Source organism: Eufriesea mexicana, unplaced genomic scaffold (genome assembly GCF_001483705.2).
Source record: "Eufriesea mexicana isolate 0111107269 unplaced genomic scaffold, ASM148370v2 scaffold47447488, whole genome shotgun sequence".
In the NCBI taxonomy this organism is placed as follows: Eukaryota; Metazoa; Arthropoda; class Insecta; order Hymenoptera; family Apidae; genus Eufriesea; species Eufriesea mexicana.
This window is the reverse complement of record NW_016907971.1, coordinates 386,192-409,221: the sequence shown is the minus strand read 5'-3', so window position 1 is coordinate 409,221 and position 23,030 is coordinate 386,192. Positions and strand designations below refer to the sequence as shown.

At 34.8% G+C, this 23,030-nt stretch overlaps 3 protein-coding genes across 6 annotated transcripts; all 3 read left to right on the top strand.

Annotated features, from left to right (window-relative positions):
- Nucleotides 1-2,220: 2,220 nt before the first annotated feature.
- Pop2 (CCR4-NOT transcription complex subunit Pop2) lies at nt 2,221-5,236 on the top strand. Of its 2 annotated transcripts, XM_017903985.1 has the most exons (7): nt 2,221-2,357; nt 2,761-2,855; nt 3,929-4,114; nt 4,188-4,347; nt 4,424-4,700; nt 4,791-4,931; nt 5,011-5,236. In XM_017903985.1, exons 2-7 carry the CDS (start codon nt 2,840-2,842, stop codon nt 5,137-5,139), a joined length of 909 nt encoding a protein of 302 aa, XP_017759474.1. In that variant the 5' UTR covers nt 2,221-2,357; nt 2,761-2,839; the 3' UTR covers nt 5,140-5,236. The 2 variants fall into 2 exon arrangements, with proteins under 2 accessions (XP_017759474.1, XP_017759481.1); XM_017903992.1 differs by lacking the exons at nt 2,221-2,357; nt 2,761-2,855 and adding an exon at nt 3,237-3,289.
- Nucleotides 5,237-6,353: 1,117 nt separating this feature from the next.
- On the top strand, nt 6,354-14,952 carry mesh (sushi domain containing 2 mesh). Of its 2 annotated transcripts, XM_017904082.1 has the most exons (16): nt 6,354-6,818; nt 7,456-7,697; nt 7,815-8,002; nt 8,088-8,403; nt 9,080-9,248; nt 9,328-9,588; nt 9,879-10,069; nt 10,514-10,659; nt 10,731-11,012; nt 11,213-11,682; nt 11,782-12,056; nt 12,131-12,405; nt 12,486-12,640; nt 12,727-12,909; nt 14,568-14,718; nt 14,790-14,952. In XM_017904082.1, the coding sequence occupies exons 1-16, from the start codon at nt 6,392-6,394 to the stop codon at nt 14,875-14,877; spliced, it is 3,819 nt and encodes a 1,272-aa protein (XP_017759571.1). In that variant the 5' UTR covers nt 6,354-6,391; the 3' UTR covers nt 14,878-14,952. The 2 variants fall into 2 exon arrangements, with proteins under 2 accessions (XP_017759571.1, XP_017759564.1); XM_017904075.1 differs by lacking the exons at nt 14,568-14,718; nt 14,790-14,952 and adding an exon at nt 13,288-13,788 and having other exon boundaries at nt 6,392-6,818.
- A 790-nt stretch (nt 14,953-15,742) lies between these two features.
- Nucleotides 15,743-22,152, top strand: LOC108550261 (glycosyltransferase-like protein LARGE1). 2 transcript variants are annotated; one of them, XM_017903968.1, is made up of 12 exons: nt 15,743-15,984; nt 16,467-16,618; nt 16,679-16,809; nt 17,507-17,690; nt 18,614-19,158; nt 19,509-19,658; nt 20,016-20,318; nt 20,874-21,070; nt 21,129-21,270; nt 21,338-21,468; nt 21,557-21,649; nt 22,023-22,152. In XM_017903968.1, the coding sequence occupies exons 2-12, from the start codon at nt 16,540-16,542 to the stop codon at nt 22,150-22,152; spliced, it is 2,085 nt and encodes a 694-aa protein (XP_017759457.1). In that variant the 5' UTR covers nt 15,743-15,984; nt 16,467-16,539. The 2 variants fall into 2 exon arrangements, with proteins under 2 accessions (XP_017759457.1, XP_017759464.1); XM_017903975.1 differs by lacking the exon at nt 22,023-22,152 and having other exon boundaries at nt 21,547-21,614.
- Nucleotides 22,153-23,030: the final 878 nt, after the last annotated feature.

Here is a 23,030-nt window from a genome sequence, read left to right as displayed (position 1 = left end):
ATTAAACAGTCAACTCTATAGTCAATTATAATTATTATAAGTCAATTACAATTTGATTTCTATTATCGTAATTGTTATATTCATATTATATGCTTTGTAAATATGCTTTATGGATTGAATTGTATTCGTCATGTTATAATAAAACAAAAACCCTTGCTACCCTCGTTATAAGTATTTGAGTATGTTAACGTCATCCTTAAAATGATGATATTAAAATCCTTATAGCACCTTTTTCAAATATTTTATATATATAATATTTAATAAGGTCTAGATCGAGGTGATGAAACGGCATAAGCCCGTTAGGGTCTAGACTGGTCAAAGTGTCACTTTTTTCTACTCAGTACATGGGTCCCGAGAGAGGAAGAAGGACAATCAACCACGGTGTATGACGAAGAAAGAACATATCCACGAGATACCATGAAAGTATCCCCAGAAAGCCACAATGGTTTAAACATGTTACAATGAGGATACGTATAAAAAGAAAGGAATACGTGGAAACGACGCTTTATTCATGGACTATAATCAACATGAAGAAGCATGTACCCCGCTTTCAGAAAGAACAAGCACGACTCGGTTAAGAGCCGACAGTGCACAGAGAAACCGATTCTGAGGTCAGATACTTATACTGGAGGGTGATTAAAAGCACTTGCGAGAAAGAATCGATCAGCATCCATCTAGCGGCGAGTGGAGGGCCTATCGATCTTGCATATATATATCGCGAAGTATGGTAGCCTACGGTAAGACGCTAGAAGAAGTTCCGGAAGACACCATAAAGTAAAAAGGATTTTCTATATTGAAACAGCAGTATTAGCTTACAACTATTTACAGAATGTATTAAATACTGTATTAAACGATATATTAAATGATATATTAAACGATATAATTAAGAAATCACAATGAAGAAATATTCGTCGAAAAATTGTCAATCTTCGAATTGCTGTAACTTTGTAATGAAATATCGTAAGACAATAAACTTTGACTTGTTTTAAAGCTGGAAGTCTCTACTTTAATGTACGTGTACAGTAGGTTCTTGAAAATTTCCGAATTTCAAAAAATACAGTGGAAAATTAAGAGTAGTTTTTTCTTTAAATCTACGATATGTTTTAATAATCTTGCAAACCTTGATAAGTTTTTTCTGCTATTTACTTTAAATGTATATTGTAGGGGGAAGTTTCTCCTCTATAAAGACCCCTTAAAAGCCACGATTTTTTGTTACCTTTTTATCGCAGGTTGAATGAAAAGTATTATATTACAAGCATAGGAAAAAGTCTTTTTAAAATGAAATTGAGAAAGTAGTTACTAAAAATTCATTTCAATCACTTGACCAATGATCATCACATACGAGGACCATTATTTATCGTATAAAAAAATTAATATTCACGATTTTAACAAATTTCGCGAATATATATATTTATTGGAATAGTGAGTTGTTCATTTCATTCATTTTAATTGATATTTCAATCGATTTTTATACGAATAAACGTGTGATATAAAAATGTATTTCTGAGGTGGAACACAAGTTGATCGATTCAACCACACGTAAGTAAAATAGAGAACTTTACGTCGGTATACCTAGTTGTTTTCATGTGCTCTCACAGTATGAAAATTCTATAAAGGAGTGTTATTCAATTGAAAGCAATTTTGTGCTGAATCGGTAATATTGAAAATGACTCTAAAGAATGCGAAACCTAAAACCTGTGAAATGTGGAACAAAAGAGCATGTTGGGTAATAGATTTACTTTTTTATTTTGTTTTTGTCACACAGCCACACAGCAACAATAAAATATTGTGAAATGGTTTAGAATAACTTGTTATTCTTTTTTTATATTATGATTATGCTTAACTTAACTTATACCCTTATAACTTTATTGAATGTTTATAAATTAATAAAATTATAACATCACTATTTTGTACGATTGTATACATATTTCTTTTTAAAAATGATATTAAATTCGTGTACGAATAAAATTTTTTAAACAAGTTATTCCTTAAGTATCCCGGTAGCATAAATATTTTAGTACTCCAATTTTTAATTAAAATGTAATACTTACATTTTCACGCGTATTTTGAAATTATTAATGTAAGGAAACATTTTTTTTTTATATCTCCTTTGGTAGTTACAGACGAATGCTATATCTGTGATCTTAGCAACGCCACGAACCAAGATGTCTACTTCAGCGATTTTGGCGCCCTAACTTCAGGTAGTATATAGAGGGAATTGCTGCTTTGAGTTTGGACATTCGTTTAACCTGTTTGCAGTGTGACAGAAGATTTAAAAACGCGATAAGTGTTTTATAAAGCTTTATTTCGCTTAACACGCAAAAAAACATCGTGTGGAGAAACGAGCATACAGAGAGGTGCATTATAACATTTATTTCTTTCATATTCGCTTGAACAAATTGCTTTTGTTTATCCATAATACATAACCTATGTTTCCACGTATATATTTATTTCGAAATGAACACTTCACAAGATAATTTCTTATCGTTTCATATTATTTTTCTGTCATGTTTTATAATAAAATAATATTTTAAAATTTTTATTTAACATACAATCGTTGTAAAAGAACAATACTTGTTTGCGCGGACTTCTAACCTTTACATTAAAATGTTATTTATGAAACATTGAATTCAAATTTGTTTACCGTTTCTAAATTTCACACCTCTGTAATATATAGAAATAAAGTTTCTAAGATTAAATGTATATATCATACATTAAAAATGGGATAACAAGTCATAATATTTACATGTATATTTACAGTGATATGAAGAAGGTAAAGCTGTGACAGTGGGAATTAAACATAAAAATAGCCCCGGTGACGACAGGAATATCTAACCTTATGCCCTCAGCTACCGGTATGTATTAAACATATTGTAAATATATAATTATTTATTTTTTTTAGAAAGGTACTGTTTTGTACATAATTTTTGTATTATATTAATTCTGTAACTTACATTAATAGGAATCATAGTAAAATTTATAAACTTAAGCCTTGAGAAGTGTTAGACTTGACACATATTTATTCAAGTTAAATAATATTTGATTGTATAATCAATATCGAAGGTGTAACATTGATATATGACCTTTAAATAATGAATATGGCACATACATATTGCAGGAACTGTGAAGCAAAATAGATAAAGTACTTTGGATTTGTGTGGGTGGTATTACGTCAAACATCCTTCCAGAAGAACTACATAATTGAAGTCCTCTTTGAAAGTAATAGAATAGATTAAAACATGCGATGAAGTTCCCAAGAAATATTCAGTCGATGTTGCTGCAAGAAAAGGTGTGCGCTTTCAGAGAATTTCAGAAGAATGCACAAATTCTAGAAGGTGCAGTTATACGAGCGATTACGTAGGCTCCATAAGATAAATAATAAAATTTTTAATTTATAAAGAAATATTACAAAATATTCTATTTACATAGCATTTATTATAATTTGACATAACGTGATAGAAAAACATGTTTTAGGAATCTTTTTGTATTGTTTATATTAATATGACATAAGGTATAAGACCATTGACCAAGATATAACAATAAAATTCTGCTTCCATATTGAGATATCACTGTATATCTAACAGTTTCACAAAATCTTCATTTATGGTTGGTCTGTACCTGTGTGTAATATTAGTAATTAGTTTCTGTTATTCAAGAACTAATGCTTACTCAAGGCAATAAAACAGATTGTATATACAAACAATACCAATCAAAAATGGTTTTTTCCACTATTTACAATGAAACAATTATACCATAAAATATGATTGAACTATGTATTAGTTTTTCAAACGATAAGAGAAAAATATCATATGAAATATGTATAGTTGCTTCATTAGTATATGACGTCTGAGATGCCAATTATCACAATTGTCATTTTTGCTTTTATTATTTCACTTAGAATAATGTATATATTTGTACATATTTTCAGGAGGAAGTAACCCTATAGGGCAGCAGAAGGGTGGGGCGACTATGCCCACTAATGAAGAATGTGGGATTCGAGATGTTTGGGGTCATAACCTTGAAGAAGAATTTCGAACAATTCGACAAGTCGTACAACAATATCAATATATCGCGATGGACACTGAATTTCCTGGAGTAGTTGCTAGGCCCATTGGTAAAATATAATAAAATTCTAATTTAATTTTATATTTATCCATGAAATAAAATATCATGCTTATTTATTATAGGTGAATTCAGGACTAGCGCTGATTATCAGTATCAATTATTACGATGTAATGTAGATCTCTTACGGATAATTCAACTTGGTCTTACATTTCTCGACGAATCGGGAAATACACCTGGTGGTAGTTATACGACATGGCAATTTAATTTCAAATTTAATTTACAGTAAGTTTTACGTGATTATGTACAGAAAAGTACAAAGGTACAAAACAAAGTAATAATATGTTATATAACGTTTCAGAGAAGATATGTATGCACAAGATAGTATAGATATGCTGCAGAACAGTGGTATACAATTCAAAAAACACGAAGAGGAGGGCATTGATCCATTAGATTTTGCTGAACTATTAATGACATCGGGAATTGTTCTTGTTGACGACATAAAGTGGCTGTCCTTTCATTCTGGTTATGACTTCGGCTATCTATTGAAACTTCTTACAGACCAAAATTTACCACAGGAAGAAAGTGAATTTTTTGAACTTCTTAGGATATATTTTCCAACAATATATGATGTAAAAGTATGTTTTTTATGAATAAATTTGTTGCATATACGTCTATTACCAAACAGATTGTATTTCTGATTTTAACAACTGATATCTTGTTTACAGTATTTAATGAAATCTTGCAAAAATTTAAAAGGAGGCCTACAAGAGGTAGCAGAACAATTGGAAATTCAAAGAGTTGGACCACAACATCAAGCTGGATCTGACTCGTTACTTACAGGAATGGTTTTCTTTAAAATGCGAGAGGTGAGCAATTATTTCGAATGAAATTATGCACCCTAACAGGTTATATTATAAATATAATGTTAATGAAATTTTGTTTCAGATGTTTTTCGAAGATAACATTGACGATGCGAAATATTGTGGTCATTTGTATGGTTTGGGAACATCATTTGTTGTAAACGGTTCAGGAGGATACCTAGACAGTAATGGAGATAATTCTTCGTCTTCGTAATGTTAAAAACTATCACATCTCAGTCGGAACAGATTATTTCATTACAAATAAAATGTTATAAATAATGTTTCACTTAATGATCAAGCGTATAGTTCATATCCACAATATTACATTCAAATCACTGCTGTAGATTATAAAATATCACTAATTGAAAATGAAACTATAGGAACATTTTTTCATATTTGTGCATTTTTTGTATCCTCGAATTTGAGTCTTTCGTAGGTTTCTTCTGTGATACGTGCTATTAATCGAGAATATTTACAATATTGTGCAACATAAAATATGTAATATAGTTTCTTTACAAGCGTTTGTGACAATATTGGTATACAAGATACAATTGCAGTACAAAAGAAAGAAAAAGGAAACAAATCTACTTTTAAGAGTTTTGCAAAATCTCTATTGGGATATGGAAGGTTGGCTAAGCATAATAAAAAAAAAAAAAAAAAAAAAATCAAGGAAAAGTAAATGCAAGATTGCATTGTTAAGTACATCTATCAGTGTTCATATGTACATTCATCATACAATGCATTTATAGATCAGTACATTTTAAGCCGGATAATTTCTTATATTTAGTGTTTTAATAAATATTCATCAAAATTAAGCTTTGTGCAATGTCAGATCAATTAAGTATTAACGCGTAGTATCGAAAAAAAAGGAATTCTATAATTCTTTTAAAAAATTCTCTTATTTTTTCAAGAGTGCAATTCGCAAAAATTTCTTTTCTTTTCTTTTTACATTTTTTTTTTTCAGGTAATACTTCCTATACATACTACGTATTTTTTATTGCGAGACTTATTAGTTACGAGACTAAAGATAAAACGATCTTTTGCCACACTTTAAAAGTGAACATCGTAAACCACATTTCTTTTGTAAATAACACGACGTTCCAGAAATACAATAAACATCTTACTTAAAAAATTTGTGATTTTTAATATCGACTACACAATAAAAAATAAAAAAAAAAAAAATACGAGAGGGAACATCCCGAGTTATTCAACGAGCAATCAAAGAATTTCCAATTTTATCTCGTTTAAAGGGCATTTCGTGAGCTCATGAAAGTAGGGCACTAGCCCTTTGCTCGTTTTATTCGTTTAAGTTCCAACGTTACCTTGTGCACCTGTAGTGTAAGAAGATAAACGTGCGTTATCACAATATAACTGATATCAGTACCGTTATCACTATTCGTTAGCTGAAGCCAAGCTCAGTCTCTTTCAGCAAATTAGACAAATCGGTTCATTTACCCCTATTAAAGATGCGAAACGAGCACTGCCTCGGCCGCATTTTTTCTTCCCCAAAGTTAATAGTTTTTTGGTGTATTCTTCTATCACTTACCGATCGGATATCGGGACAAATCGAAAATGAGACGTTTGAGAAGGCATTTGGACTGGACATTACCCGATCCGTGGAAAGCAGAGAATCGACTTTTGTAGAAGGTAACAATAGCGAGCATACGACGCGGAAAGGAACACCGGGGAGTTTATCCGAAGTAGAGGACCTGATCCAAGAAGAAAGTCATCAAGATGACAAGGAGGAAAGAGAGAAGAAGGAAGAAGAAGGAGAAGTGCCAGCTAGCGCGGATGACGACCCTAAGCAAGAAAATGAAACCAAAGACGAAGTCACGATTTCTCGAAGTCCTTCTGGTAAAATGGCCGGGAAAATTGCACAGTATGTGAGATACGGTGAGTATTTCGATATCGATGGGCGTGACCATTATTTTTTTCTACCTAGTTTACTTAGAATGCGAACAAATGAGACGGAAAGGAATGTTTCTTTCGTGTTTCAGCAGGTATTTTATTTTCTTCCTTTATTCTTTTCTTGACTGAAACAATTTTACGCATGTGTATGGTGTATATTTTTTCTTCCCTGAAGATATGCTCGAATGATGGATGTACTATATTATTATTTCACTATATAGTTCAACTAACGAATCAGATCTTATCTATCTTATCAGTTACTCACTCTAACATGAATCGAAGATGAATCATTGGATTTGTATCGCTACGAGTTTCGTAACGAGCTTCTCAACCTTTCTTCTATACCTGATATCCGAACTAAAATTATTTCGTTTGTTTTCACTTGTGTATTAAGCTCACCTTAAACGATCGCGTTATCGTTCGTGTAAACACATTTCGTTGGCTAATTTTATTTGCAGTAATGTAATAGCGGTATTAATAGAAAATCCATCCAAAAGTAGTAGTAGCACTTGCGTCCACGAACGAAATTATTAATAGAATGATTCGAACATCGATCCATCGAATTATCTCATACGTAGGAGTGAATCGATGTCAGAATATTGGGATTTACATATCCTTGCAGATTCTGATTCACCGGAAGCAGATAGGTACGCGCCCCGTTCCGATGATTCAGTCCCAAACTATGTATTGACGCAGAATAGATTGAAGGAAATCCGTTCGAAGTTCATGTACTGGTTCTTCGACCTGGGTGGGGACGACAACGAAGGCGACTATCAGAAGCAGATCCAAGCATCCACACAGCAAACACACAAGAATTTCAATTTTCAATTACCCTTCTATGGGTTCAGATTCAATTACACCAGGGTACGCTGTTACTTCTTATCCCCTTATCAAACCACTGCTGACTATTAACTAATCTAATCTAACGTTATTAAGAGATATTCAACTGTCTTTTTAAGAACAATTCATCACATGTTTTAGGTATCGATGAACGGTTTCCTCGAGTTTAGCGATCCTCCATTGCATTATACGTACCCCCTCGTGTTTCCAATCAAGGATTGGCCAAAGAAGAACGACCCCAGTTTCATAGGAATATTCTTCAGTAAATGTCGTATAGGAGAAGTCCGACCAACTGACATAGACCAGAGAAAGCCTGGCGTATACTTTAGGTCGGTGGAGAACTGTAAAATGAAAATATAAATTTAAATAAAATACCTTGGACGAGGTTCAGGTATATCGTGAAACGTATTTCAGGCTCGAACGAGATTTGCCAACGAGGAAGGATCAATTCGGCGTGGAAATGCGCGAGCGTCTCAAATGGGACATTCGCGAGGGTATCATCGGCACCGAATCCTTTGAGCCAAAACACGCGGTTATAGTGACATGGAAAAATATGTCCTTCGCCGGTGGCATCGATAATTCCCTTTACAAGACGAACACGTTTCAAATGGTTCTGGCCACTGACGAAGTAAACACTTACGTGATATTTAATTACCTGGACCTACAGTGGACCAGTCATACCGAAGCTGGTGGTGACACTACGGGCGGAGAAGGTGGAGTTCCAGCATTTGTAAGTCGTTTCATACGAATTTTCTACTTTGCACCTGCCAATTTGCATGTATTACTCAACCCTCCATCGATATGGTACCCTGAGCGCGTTAACGCGTTAAACGCCACGCCGATTTTACGTGCCATTCCGTTCACGTCGCAGTTAGCCGTCATGCGGACCCTCCCTGGCCCTACGGATCGGTGAGGCCTGAACTGAAAATCTAGGGCCGGCCCCTAGGGACCAGCGCGGCGTTTAACCGTTTGCGTCCCAAGCAGCGCAATCGCGCTCAACTTTGCTGATGCATGTACGTCACGTATTACCAACAAGCGCTATTGCGACGATTGGGATTTTTCGACATAAAATTAAACAAGCGCTATCGCACCGTTTGGACTTCTTCGCACTCGATTAAGGCAAGCGTAATCGCGCTGTTCAGGGTTTATCGACCGTGTTCTTCTTGTCCCCGAGTCCCTGCTTGGGACTCAAACGGTTAACGTGTTAACTGTGTTACGGTAGAGTTGACTGTACGAAATTATAGCAGCATGACTTTGATTACTCGATAGACGAAATTGTAGTCATCTTTGGGAACCGACCTGTTAATCTTGGAAGGTTGCTAAAACAGAAATTTGTTACTCGTCAATCGAACATCGTTTTATAAAATAATAACTAATCACAACTTACGATTTTAACTCGCGTTTAGATTGGATTTAATGCCGGAAACGGAACGCAAAGTTACGAATACAAGCCATACTCTCAAATGTCGACGCTTCGTGACTTAACTGGAAGAGGATGGGCGAATGATTTTCCAGGACGTCATATGTTCAGAATAGACGAGAAGATAATGCCTGCGGTTTGCAACAAGGATATCGGTGAGATTAAAGACTAGATATAGTTTTCCATAGAGCAAGAGATCGGTAATGATAACTTATAAGAGAATACATCTTGCAGCTGGAGCAAACTTGCCTCTCGTATTCGCGCCTGAAAGCGGAAACATGTTAGGTGGTACCCTCGTGAATATTACCGGTCCATGTTTCAAGGAGACTGAGAAAATTCGCTGTATGTTCGAGAACGAATGGGTGCTGGGTACTATAATCGATAGGAACCGTGCTATTTGCGTCCAGCCATTCGTGAAGTCGCAAGGGTACATCCGGTTTGCGATTAGCATTGGTGACAGCAAAACCTATGATTGGAAAGGGAAATATTTCATTGGTAAGCTAATAACATGTTGGTTAATCTGTTACTATAATTGTAATATAAAAAAAAAGAATTGATACTTTAACATATTCTTCACCTTGTAAGTTTCATTTGGACATCTAAGTATCCAATAGAATAACAAAGAATCATCTTTTCTATAAGGATGTAAAGAAGTGATATTTCTTAATCTTCCCATAAATTTTTGATACAGTGCAATCAATATAACTTTGTGATTTCGATACGGAATGAAATAAAAATTTGATCTTGAGATATAGATGAATATTAATTACATTGATTCCTGTTAGAGACCCCAGCTACAGCTGCCGAGAAGATCTTCGTGGAGAATACCGTTCACCAAATCTACCCTGCCCAGATCAATATCACTTGGGACGCGTATAATTTAACCAGCAACCAAAACGCGGGTGTACAAATATCTTTATGGGGGTACCGTGAAACGAAAACTACCCCTGAATTTGAATATATCACTATTTTGGAGGTAGGTTCGAACATAATTTGCACACGAGACGTATTGTATAGAGCTAGAAAGAAGTCCTCTGGAAAAAATGTGATCTGATTGGTCATATTGTAATATTACATGTCGTATCTGTAAATAATATTATGTCGAGATGCGTAGTATTCGACAAAGACCATAAACGAGACACATCGAGCCTCGCAGTGAGATAGAGCTATAAAGAGCGATATAAAGTAGCACTGTAGACATAGGATCAGTGCTATATGGTGCCGTAAGATAAAAAGAACACCGATCTATTTTATCCTACTGCTACGTCTGTATTTGCCATCAACTAGGAATTTAAGGAGTATCAAAGATCACGTGGAACGAGTAGCCCCCCTTTTGCTTTTATGTCGACTTCTTTCCAGCTTTGCACAGTACACGCGGTCGAATAACTTTAAAAAATGCATAATTCTGAAAACATTGTAGAAATCATACACAAATACGGGTTACTACATTATTAGACCAGCTGCGTACCGCAACGAGAACAATCCCTACCAACAAGACATGACTTTTGGATTTATTCAGCTTAATTTAACAGACCCAGCTCAGCAAACTGGCCTCACCATCACACCGTATGTAGATCACGAGTGAAAGATATAGCTTCTGGAAATTGTTTGAACGCTAATGAGAAAAATTTTTATAGACTTCTATGGAGTAGACCGATTCCATTAGGCTGGTACTTTGGCCCTCAGTGGGAAAGATCGTACGGGTCGAAATGGCCTCAACGACTTTGCGACAAGTGGATTATGAACGACAGATATCTAAAGAATTTCGCGGCGGAGATATCCCTTTGTCCTTGCACCTTGAAACATGCATTGAGCGACAAGGGCCGTTTCCTTCCGGACTATGACTGCGATAAGGACGGGAATTTAGACTGCATGTACAACCAGCACGCGCATCATTGTGTGAGAACAGGAGCACCAAAGTAAGTGATATTTTTTGCAAAGAAATTCGAATATTAGCTAAACACTATAACATTATATATCATCAAAAGCGTGGTTCTATATTAAATCTATATTAAATATTTTCCACTACGAATTGCAACTTTGTATAGGTGTACTTTTATCATGCACGGTCCGAGATGTTCTAAGCTTGTTCTTCATGTGGTTCACTTTTTAATTTTAGTATGGATGGTTCAGAGCAACAATGTTGTTACGATAAAAACGGCTATTTGATGTTGTCGTACGATCAGCAATGGGGTTCTAGGCCACATAGGTCCCATAATTTGGGCTACTACCCATGGGACGAGGCCAACAAAGTTCCAACCCTTTCCCATTGGTATCACGATGTAATACCATTCTACATGTGTTGCATGTGGCAAGAGGAACACGCAGTCGGTTGTGAAACCTTCAGATTTGAAAGACGACCAAGCCAAGATTGCATCGCTTATCAATCCCCAGCTGTTGGAACAGTGTTTGGTGATCCTCATATCGTAACATTCGATGGTTTGGAGTATACGTTTAATGGGAAGGGAGAGTTCGTGTTGGTTCGTGTAAATAATTTGAAAGATAAGCTTGACATACAGGGCAGATTCGAGCAATTACCAAATAATATATACGGTGAAGTTAAAGCTACGCAGCTGACATCTATAGCAGGTAAACAGATATATGACGTAGTAAACGAAGAAACAGAAATTTTGCGATTCGTATTGGAGTTGATGTAACATCGATTTGTCTTTATTTCTTCTTACACAGCAAGGGGAAATAATTCCGCAACCATAGAAGTTCGCATAAGGCCCAAACATTCGCAATGGAGGTATCGCCTTGACGTCTTCGCAAATAATCGTCGAGTTTACTTTGATAGGCCATCCCTGAGGTCTCAACACTTCACTGGTGTGGTCGTTTACACACCCACGTACATATTGAATCAGAGCGAAGTGATCATTATGTTCGACACTGGTGCTGGTGTAGAAGTAGTGGAAAACGAAGGATTTATGTCAGCCAGGGTCTATCTACCCTGGACATATTTGGTGAGACTTCGAAAACGAACACGAACTCATACCTCAATAATGTCGAATTCGTAAATTGACCTATTTCGTTTCAGAATAAAACCAGAGGATTGTTTGGGAAATGGAACTTCGACATCGTGGATGATATGATAAATCCGGACGGCCAGCAAATATCAGGGACTAACTTGAACCACTTCGAGGATGTACATAAAAACTTTGCAATTTACTGGATGTTGGAAGATAAAGAAGACGATGAAAAGGGTGGTGCTTTGTTCACCAGAGAGTTTGGCAGAACTGCGAGTTTCTATTCCAACAAAACCTTTGAGCCTGAGTGGCGAAAGGCACCTGTAGATATATTGCCTACTAATAGGTGATTAGTATTTTACGTCATTAATCGTTTAATTAATCATTTATAAAAAGAACAGCACTACTTATGTTGCCTTGATACAGGTCGTATGATGTACAGCGAGCTGCAGATCTTTGTGGAGAAACGTATCAATGTCAATACGACTATGCAATGTCGCTCAATCGTGATCTGGCTCATTTTACGAAAAATTATTACGACACGTATACAAAAATAAGGGAGATCAATATGAACGAGCGAGGTGACTTACCAAAATTTCTAAATTATATCCGAGTGACTATTTCGAGTGTAATCGAGTGTTTAACGTTTTATTTCTTTATGTTTCAGTCGTATCGTGCGGTGTATTGGAAACACCGCGTTTCGGACGGAAAAGTAATTTCTTTTTCGTGCCAGGTACAAAGGTAACTTTCGAGTGTAATCAGGACTTCATTTTGATTGGCGATCAACGACGTGTCTGTACGCCAGAGGGTCGTTGGAACGTGCCAGAATACGGGTATACCGAGTGTTTACGTAAGTACTTGCCTTACTGTACGATAAAAGATTTCTCTTTTAATGAAATAAACATTGTCCGAAATAATTAGAGGAAGGTATTGAGTTTTCATTTTTCGGAAATACTAGAAACATGGAAATTTTCGTAAAATAACGTCCTGTGGCTATTTCGAACAATGTATGTATATAATATGAATATTCGATACAGCGAGTTAATGTAGTATAGAACACGTAATCGTCAGTCGCTTTCTCATTTTTATCTTTTTCCTTCTGCGCTTGTTTATCTTTCAACTTTTATCACTCCACTTCACGCATTGAGAATGATAATTCACCATAAAAATGGTTACCGTGCCTATGAAAAAGAGGAATAAAAATTCTTTTGATATTATATAAATATAGGTCAGGTCGAGTATACTCAGCGTACAGCATGGACAACAATGGGTATTATTTGCGCCGTTTTAATTCCTGTAGTGGTATGTGTCGCTGGCGCCTTCCTTTATATACGAAAGAATCAATCACAGGGAAGTTCCGTAAAATCGTGGCGTTATTCTGAACGTGGGTCTGCCATTGACAATGATTCCACATTGTTGAAACAGGCCACGCCGTTGAAAACATACGATAGACCAATCTCACCGGTTAGCGACATTAGCACTAACCCGAGCACGTTTAAAAAGCCTCTCTCTTATGACAAAGTTTATCGTACTAATGAGCCTTTGCCAAACAGACCAGATGTCGATTTTGAGGACAAAGACTGGGATCTGAAAGAACCCAATTCTCCAACAGATTCGGATAAAAGTACAATAGAGTCTATGAGAAAAGCTGGTAGTCCTAGTAAAGAGAGCGACGTGTAAAATTAATTGAAGGAAGTGTCGTTAACCACTGATAGTGTGAAAAGAATTCGCGTGTACATTCTTATATAAGTTTCATGTGACATATTAAACATTTCAAGAGATCATCATTTGTATTAAACGTCTTACAAGTATCTCTTACATAACAAATATTTATGGATTTATACTTTTTCATTTATAATTATTCGCACTTTCGTATTTTCAAAATAATTCCGAATTAAATCTCATTCAATCAAGTATCATTTCTACAAAAGATAAATTTTCGTTGAGAAAGGATGTTAAATCCATGTCGAGTATTAATAAGGTGATTTAACGTTTGCATATGCTGTTTTTGCTGTGGAATAGAAATGCTTTTCATTTATAGAGCAATACATTACATTATTACATTGTAAATGAACTTTATACTTTTATAAGATGTAATGCATAATATAAATGTTTGAATACATTACAATATTTTAAAATTTGAGTAATCAAGTTTATTGTAGCAAATTATGTATAAATTACTTGCCAATTAATGTAAAAATACAGTTTAATAAACTTTTCTGTACCTTTAAATGTTCAGGAAATTTCTATTCCACATGCATTTACTATATATTTTATAAAAGATTTAAATAATCGATAAGTCTTTAGTAGTGGAATGGAAATTTCCACCAGAGATATTGTCATCATTTCTTTTTTATTTCTGTTCTTTTACCTTCTTCCTTTCATACATGAATTTATTCCTATGTTTCTTATGATTGCATTGATTACTGATTTTTCCATTGTATAAACATTAAAGTAATTTCTATATCTTATTTATATTAACGCTGTAAATTGTATTGAAAATCACAGGTCAACAGGAATATAGTTCTCGTCAAGCAGGTATCACAACTGGTATAGTACTTGCTTGCCTAATTCCAATTTTACTTCTAATTGTTTTTATGGCATTCAGACTTCTAAAGAAACAAGCAAAAGAAAGAGAACAGGAGAAAGAATTGTACAGGTACTGCAATTATTATTATAAATTATACATGAAAATATAATTAAATATCAATTCTTGAAATTTTCCTACAGGACAAGAAATGCTGAACTTCAAAGATTAGGACAACTTAAAGAAGAGGAAGAACCTCCTTATACCATTAAAGCAACAGAAATAAATTAATGGACGAACTTTATAGAACACTTTTTTATAACTTGATTCATATCATTGCACATTGTACTCCTATCATTTACTCACTTTAGGACAGAATCATATTTATTTTAGGGAAATATTTCTAGCATGTAGCTGGAAACTTTCCTTGCATGACTACTTTTACGGTTAATGTTTTTAAATTAATAATTAGCTCATAAGATAAAGTCTTTATTTGTTAATAGCGATGACTCTATTGATTTAACCATGTTTTATGACAAATTTTATAATAACACAGAAAGTATATTTATTATAGTATTACTTTATATTAATATATAATTAATATAATATACAATATTTGATACAGAGGTATGTTTTTATACAATCAACAAAATGTACGAATAAACTATAAAATATAGTTTTATTTTCACTAAAGATCAGTATTTCAATTTTACATACACATATATATATATATATATAATAATTTGCTCACGATTTATACAGATATAGCAGTTTGTCTTATTGCTTTGTCTGTTAATTTCGTACAACCTTATTATCACATAATGATATCACATAATTATCATATAATATTACATTGTATATATGATATAAAAATTTGTTCGTATACTTCAACCACAAATATTCGTTGCACACGTAGCGAAGTTTCACAGCACTGTAAAATCTAGTTTTAAAAATCTAAATATCGTAATGACATATGCGGCTAACTTCAGTTGCCAGAGTGAACATTGCCCCCTCGTATCAAAAGTGGGTAACTACGTAACGAGTTACCGACTGTTCGACATCCCATGTCGTGTTGCTCGGAGAGAGTAGTAATTCTACTACTGCGTTATCCAGTGATTAAACTATTTATGTTAGACTTCCTGCTTCGAGTGTTTAGGATGCGTGCTGTTCCGTCGCTGTCCCTAGGTAACTGTAATTACGCGAATTTGCTCGATTTACAGCAAACATTCCGAAACATAACAGTGATTCATTGAAATACAAACGAGTGTCGGTGCTTGAGGAGTTACGTGTGTGCAAATTCATATACAGAATTGATCACGTTCGAAGCCGTATCTCAAAGTAGCTCAAGCGATGAATTTAAGTGCATGACAGTCAAGAAAAATAGCTGCAGCAACAGAGGTACGTATTCGTAGACATTCAGTTATCATATCGTAATTCAGTTATACATCCAGCGATATTATTCGGCGGTGTTATTTCCAATGAGTCGATTGTATTGTAACAAATCGTATTAACCTATCTCTTTTGTTTTTGATCCGTGTCACGTTCGCGCATGTCAAGTAAATTCACTTGTCAAAATATTTACATGTATCAAAACACGTTTAAATATACAATTCACGATCTACATAATTACGGCAACGTTAACGTTACTATAATAGAAGAAATTCCAAAAAATCACTATACACAAATTTATATTTATGCAGCTTTCATACACGGAGTATAAAATGAATATAGAGTAGTTCCAAAAATAGCATTACGTTTTGTGTAATATAATAAAGGATACGAATTTTAATTTTTGATTATTGATTGTTTCGTTTTGTAAAAATTCGGATACGTAGCTAAGTAGTTCAAGCGCTGCATTAATTAAAAATTTTTATTTATAGATTTTGACATTTGCCCAATAAATCCGATTCGTTAAACATTCTGCGAATCGGGAAATATGTCTGTCATATTACAATGGCTCGATCATGGCTAGGATGTTTATTCGGAATTTTAATACCATCGGCAGTTTTTTACCTGTATTTATTATTAAATGGTAATGATCGTGATCGGATTCGATTATTTCTCAACATTAATATGTCGTATATCATTATAGTTCCTTCCGCTGAAATCAGTTCCTTCAAAATTAACAGTAAATTGGGCTCCTCCGTGGATATAGAAAAAACGAATTCACACGTCGAACATGCTACTCTTGAAAAGCTGTACTTAGAAAATAATCATAACGAGGTAAAAATTTAATAGCGGTTTTTTAGCTCAACTTGAATGGAAAAATGAGAATAATAAAAATTCCTCGATACTTTTAAATATAATATACCTCTTACGAGTATATTATACCAAGTGATTCTTAATTCTGCACATTTTCGTACAATTATATTTTCATACGCCATAACCAGCAAGAAAATATTATTCGATATTGTAAATAACGTGATCGATTATGTATTTAGTTGTGTAGCAAATATATAAATTCAAAATTTAAATTACAAATAGAATTGATTCTTTTTATTCCTCAATTTGCAAAAGTGAAAGATATCTTTGTGTTTGAAGTTGATTCTGTTCTTTTCATCGCTCGAAAATAAATTTATAATATAAAATAATAAGATTACATTATACACGAATAAATTGTTCAGCCTCCTTTTTAATTACGATTAATTAGCAACGGCTAAGTACGTTAATATGTTAATTAAATTAGTATACGTAATTAGAATTTTCTCACTTCAAATAAAATTACATAAACGTGTAAATTTTGATTTATAAGTATTGTTACATTTCATTGTACGTATGCTGTATCGTGAGTGCATGAATTTTAAGATGTCAGTGAGCAATTAAGAATCACTTTATAGAATTTTCATATAAGAACGAAAATCGTTTTTGGCAGAGGAAAATTTAGATATCGAAACGTTGAAGATCAGCAATTTCTTTTAAGGTAAAATGCGAAACCATACATATTGCGATGGTGTGCGCCGGATACAACTCGACGTTCGCTCTAGTGACAGTAGTGAAATCCGTTTTGTTTTATCGCACCAAACCTCTGCACTTTCACTTGCTCGTCGATGAAATTGCAAAGAGGACTTTGACGACTGTCTTCCAAACATGGAATTTACCACATGGTTAGTAAAAATGAACCACGGTTAACATTCTCATCCGTTTCTTAAATTAAAAACGACCGAATTTATTGCTATAATCTGTCTAAGATGTTACATTTTAATCGATATAATAAAATGTAATGTAAATGCAAAATAAAATATATTCTATTAAATTATATGATTTTGCAAAACCGGAGAAATATCGATAGATCGTTTCAGAGATACCTAGATCATTTTAAACGACTGTATATTTACTTTATAGATTTTGGAAAGGACACGTATTTTGTTATGTCATAGTAAATTTGTTTTATTATCAATGACATTACGTAAGAAAAAATATTGTTACACGTATAATTTGTGATGATACACATACTCATAGAGCTTGAACCAAAATTAAAATAATTAAAAGTTAGGTGAATTTTCTGGTAATATACTATGCCAATATTCTTTTACCCACTGTAGACTTACGATATCGAAGTGCTTTTAATATCAGCACTTATCGATTTTCTAGCTGTAACTTTTCTCTCGTCCATTCCATTTTTCATTACATTCCATTTTTTCAACAAATCGTCTGAACGTAATACATTCATCGAGCAATTAATTTAGGTCATGTATTCATTAAACCCTGCATGCCGTTATAAAATGAAACCCTATCCGTTTTTTTCATCGTTCTTAATTCAAAACAGCGAATTAAACCTCCTTTTCTTCTCCAAATGAACGTTACACACGTAAGCCCATTAGCAATAAAAAAGTCGGGTAAAAATGTCGAACGCTCGTTAACCCGATTACAACGGCTAACGCAACGGCCGACGAGTGAAATAAACATGGACGCCGCGTTAATTTAGAATTCGTTTAAGCAACGGATGATAAGCGTGCCATTTTTTAAACAGATTTCTCCCTCGTCGAAAGATGTCAACGATTTCTGTATGTTTGCTCGTTCGTTACAGTGAACATGACGTATTACAAAGCAGAGATATGGGTGCCAAGAGTGTCCTGGATACCGAATAAGCATTACTCCGGGGTCTACGGTCTTCTGAAATTAATTCTGCCGGATGCGATGCGGGAAGATAAAGTGCTCGTATTCGACACGGATGTGACCGTGCTGAACGACATCAGTCTGCTTTGGCAGATGTTCGAGGAGTTCACGAACGATCAGGCCTTAGGGCTAACGGAAAATCAGAGTCATTGGTACATAAAGGCATTGTCTTACGGTCAACGGCCGTGGCCGGCCCTGGGACGTGGCTTTAACACCGGCGTCATGCTAATGCACTTGCAACAACTCCGTAAGAGAAAATTTATGAGCCTGTGGGAAGCTGTTACGAAGCGTGTGCTGGTCCATATACCGGAAACTAGTTTAGCCGATCAGGATATAATAAATGCCGTTATCAAGGAGCATCCTTCCATCGTGCATGAAATAAAGTGCACGTGGAACATTCAGTTAAGCGACCACACGATCAGTGACCTCTGTTATCGCGATACTAGTCAAATAAGCGTATGTTCGATTATGTTACCGAAAATTACACTAGTTTCTTGCTAATATTCGCATGCTCTTAATCCGTGATATGAATACGGATGAAGTCTCTATTCCGAGTATTGACGACTATTATCTCCGATCTTGTGCATCATAGGCGAAAATGGGAACCAACAAATGTAAATGGGATAGAGAAAAGCGTGTAAAATCTGTCATATTAGTTATACCGGAGTTGTAGTTAATGCGATAAGTTGCTCAGCTAAGACAGTTTGAGAAATTGAGAACGACTCCGAGAATATTACCAAGGGACTAGTGTATCTTTCTATAATCCTCGAGCAAGTTCGCGATACTTATCAAGCTGGTACTTTTAGATCATTCACTGGAATTCTCCTCGTAAGCAAGATGTATATAATAAGCATATCAACGAATTTCGTAAGTTGCATAAAGTCTTCCTAGAGATGGATGGGAGCTTGTTACGTAGACGTTTATTCGGTTGTGATAAAGAGGAGATTGTGTCGCAAGTAAGACTTCGTTTTGCCCGTAATTATTTGCATACTGTCGTCAGATCGCAATTTGGAGATTATCTTACTCTTTCGAATTTATCGTTTCTTTAGTAAAAAAGATACCCGGTTTTATGTTCATGTTCACGGTCATTGTTTCCTTATAAGGATTTTTACTTCAGTGTTTTACTTCAGTGATTATGCTTACCTGCAGATACCATTAAGTAATTAACAAATTAGCTGATCTCCAAATTATGGTCAGTAAGAGGTATACCGGTTACTTGGTCAAGCTTATCTTAATGATCAAGCGTTGAGATTCGATATTCGACTAACTACCGTTCGACTACCAGTATTGAGATTCAGGTTTTGAATTTTTAGTACAACGAATCGAGTCCGTGTCGAGAGTTCACGAGAGGCGCGGCCATGTTGTATCGCACTCATCCTTTTCTTCTTGAGTATGAGTACAATGTCTATGCCCCGTCGGATGTTGCACTGGTAACTCAGTGTAGCGTGGAAAGGATACCGTTACTGGAAGATCTATCGAAACATTGGCCCGGTACTCTAAGCGTCGCGCTATACCTCAGTGACGCTGAGGTGCAAAATTTCCTGGAGTTCGTGCGCGGCTCCACGGAGTTACGAAACAGGAAGAACATAGCGTACCATGTCGTGTATAAGGATGGGGTACGTTTACCTCCAGTACTTTACATCTTGTACACCTATTTCGGTAGTAAAGTTGATCCCCTAATTACAAGACGTTGAGCAACGTTATCAGATTTCTCATATTTTGCCGATGATCGGAATAATACCCCAGGGAAAGTGTAACATATTTTTCATTTCATTTATCTATTTTCCAAAAATATTCGGAACGATTTACATTAAATTGGCGAGGTAATACGTAAACGAATTTATCAATTTATTTTTGATTTTCCTTGAGTACTAACAGATGCACGCTAAGTTATTTTTCTTTCGTCTTCCGGAGTCGTGCAAGTGTCTATATATAGACAGTTTTTATGCGTGCTAACAAGTGGTGCAAAATCTGGCGTCAAGAGTCGAAGTGACGCAGAATCTGGCGCCAGTATGGTTGGCAGATTCTTTCCCAAAATGGAAAGACGTTCGAAATGAAATTTATTTAAGTGGATGCAGAGACTTTGAATCGTGATATCGAAACAAAATAAGAAAAAGAAAAGGGAAGAAAATAGTATAGATATCTAATTGCGCTAAATTTTCTTTATGTAGGAATTATATCCGATCAATTATTTACGGAATATTGCGATGTCGTATATATCGGCGCCGTACATCTTCCAACTGGACGTCGATTTTCTGCCGCAGTACGGATTACACGAAACTCTGATAAATTATATCGTCAGATTGAATATCAGCGAGACGGACAAAGTAGCTTTGATCGTGCCAGCATTCGAAACTGAGCGTTACAGGTATTTTTTCCTCAAAATCACAGCGAAAGATACAGCATAGTACACATTTGTATTGTAGGTTTACCTTTCCCGCTAACAAGGATGAACTCCTGAAGTTCTTGAAACGTGGCGTCCTATACACCTTTCGTTATCACGTCTGGACCCAGGGTCATGCCGCTACGAATTACAGTTATTGGCGGAACACGATGGAACCCTACGAAGTATATGCACTGAACAGACTCTGATCTTATCGTTCATGGATAAGGGATTAAGTTAATGTCGCCGTAGGTTTCTTGGGAACCAGATTTCGAGCCGTACATCGTGGTTTCAAAGCTAGCGCCCCGATACGACGTCAGGTTCATCGGATTTGGATGGAACAAGGTCTCCTACCTGACGCATTTGACGGTTCTGGGCTACAAGTAAGAGGCGTTTGATAAATACCCTTTTTATATGCCTTTACAACACCGAGCACTATAGCGCGATGCCATAAATTCGAGATTTATATAGGTACATTGTCTTGCCGGATACGTTCATTATCCATCGGCCTCACGCTCCTAGTCTTGACATCGGCAAATTCAGAACTGACTCTATTTACAGAAGGTAATGAGTTAATATACGTACGATGTTCGAAGTAATTACGAGATCGAGTTCTTATATAATTGAATAAAGTAATTTCAGAAGCAGAGGTATTTCATCTGATGATGATTTTATCGGATATAAATTTTGTGATTAATAATTTATATTTTTAATATAATATAATAATATATTTTTAATATAAATTATTTGATTAAAAAAGAAATTTATTTTTCAGTGAAATTTGATTACTTCAATCTCGTGTCCCGAGTTAACTTTGAACAGTGTGTTTGATAAATACATTAATTATAGTATATGATATTGTTGTATTGTCTGTTGTTGTTAATTAAATTATTCAGCTCATGCTGTAATTCATCTTTTCGTTGTAATTACATTTCAGATGTTTGAAGAAATTGAAGGATGAATTTGTCGAAGAATTGGTGACGAAATATGGCGAAAGCGCATTATTGAAACTGAAGAAAATGACCAAAGAGGACAGAATATTAAAGTCTGTTGAAGCCAAAAAATAATCAATTGTATTTGTAATGATAAGAGAGATTACGATGACACTGATATTGCAGCTATTTTCTCAATAAAAATACATTTAAGAAATTACAGTAACATTTCTTTTCTACTCAACTAATTGCACTGTCCAGTGAATTTTAATTTTTTTTCCAATCTGTAACAGATATTAGGTGATTCTTGTGGAGTTTGCATTCTTGAAAAACCTACAGAATACGTTACTATATAGCAAATTCGTATCGAATAAAGAATTTTTCGTACAAACGCAAGAATATGCGTAGAAAGCAAGCTCGACGATTTATTTTTACATTTTGATTTTTAATTATGGTTATTTGGGAGTAGAAATAATTATAACTACGGACGTTGATAATCTTGGGATATTTTCACCTAACTTGTAAGATAACAATGAACCTCCTGACGTTCTTACTTTTTATGTAATATTCATTTTAGCAACAAATTCTGCGTTCTTAGGAAAACCCAGAGTTTTCGAAAACTGGATTAGTCTTCAGGAAAGTATACTCTATGAGAATTAGCCAATGGACAGTACGGATTAAAATTCGCGATGAGCAGTGTTATTAATTGAAAGACGAAGCGAAACGATTGAAACACAGTAATGGGGTTGGGAAATATTTATTAAAATTTAACCATCGTGGAGTGTACAGAGTGGTGCTTTCAGTACATTCTCTTAATATTACAGTCACGCTAAATATTTCATTTATAAAATATGTATAGTATTTACAGTGATAGTACATTGACAATGGCGTATAAATTATAATTGGCCAGAATGTTACGCAAAATAAAACTAAATTTCATTAAAAGGCAGGTAGTATAATTTTTCCGGTAAAATTTCCTATAAATAATTATGATCACAATAATAATGACAATG

Excerpts from the sequence above, each read along its gene's own strand:
- Pop2 (XM_017903985.1), top strand. Across the intron at positions 4,348-4,423 it reads AATTTCAAATTTAATTTACA|AGAAGATATGTATGCACAAG; the intron begins GTAAGTTTTACG and ends ATAACGTTTCAG. Across the intron at positions 4,701-4,790 it reads CAACAATATATGATGTAAAA|TATTTAATGAAATCTTGCAA; the intron begins GTATGTTTTTTA and ends TCTTGTTTACAG.
- mesh (XM_017904075.1), top strand. The coding sequence starts at position 6,392 with ATGCGAAACGAGCACTGCCTCGGCCGCATTTTTTCTTCCCCAAAGTTA. Across the intron at positions 7,698-7,814 it reads TCAGATTCAATTACACCAGG|GTATCGATGAACGGTTTCCT; the intron begins GTACGCTGTTAC and ends CACATGTTTTAG. Across the intron at positions 10,660-10,730 it reads ACTGGCCTCACCATCACACC|ACTTCTATGGAGTAGACCGA; the intron begins GTATGTAGATCA and ends AAATTTTTATAG.
- LOC108550261 (XM_017903968.1), top strand. The coding sequence starts at position 16,540 with ATGGCTCGATCATGGCTAGGATGTTTATTCGGAATTTTAATACCATCG. Across the intron at positions 16,810-17,506 it reads TAGAAAATAATCATAACGAG|GTAAAATGCGAAACCATACA; the intron begins GTAAAAATTTAA and ends ATTTCTTTTAAG. Across the intron at positions 21,469-21,556 it reads TTGACGGTTCTGGGCTACAA|GTACATTGTCTTGCCGGATA; the intron begins GTAAGAGGCGTT and ends AGATTTATATAG.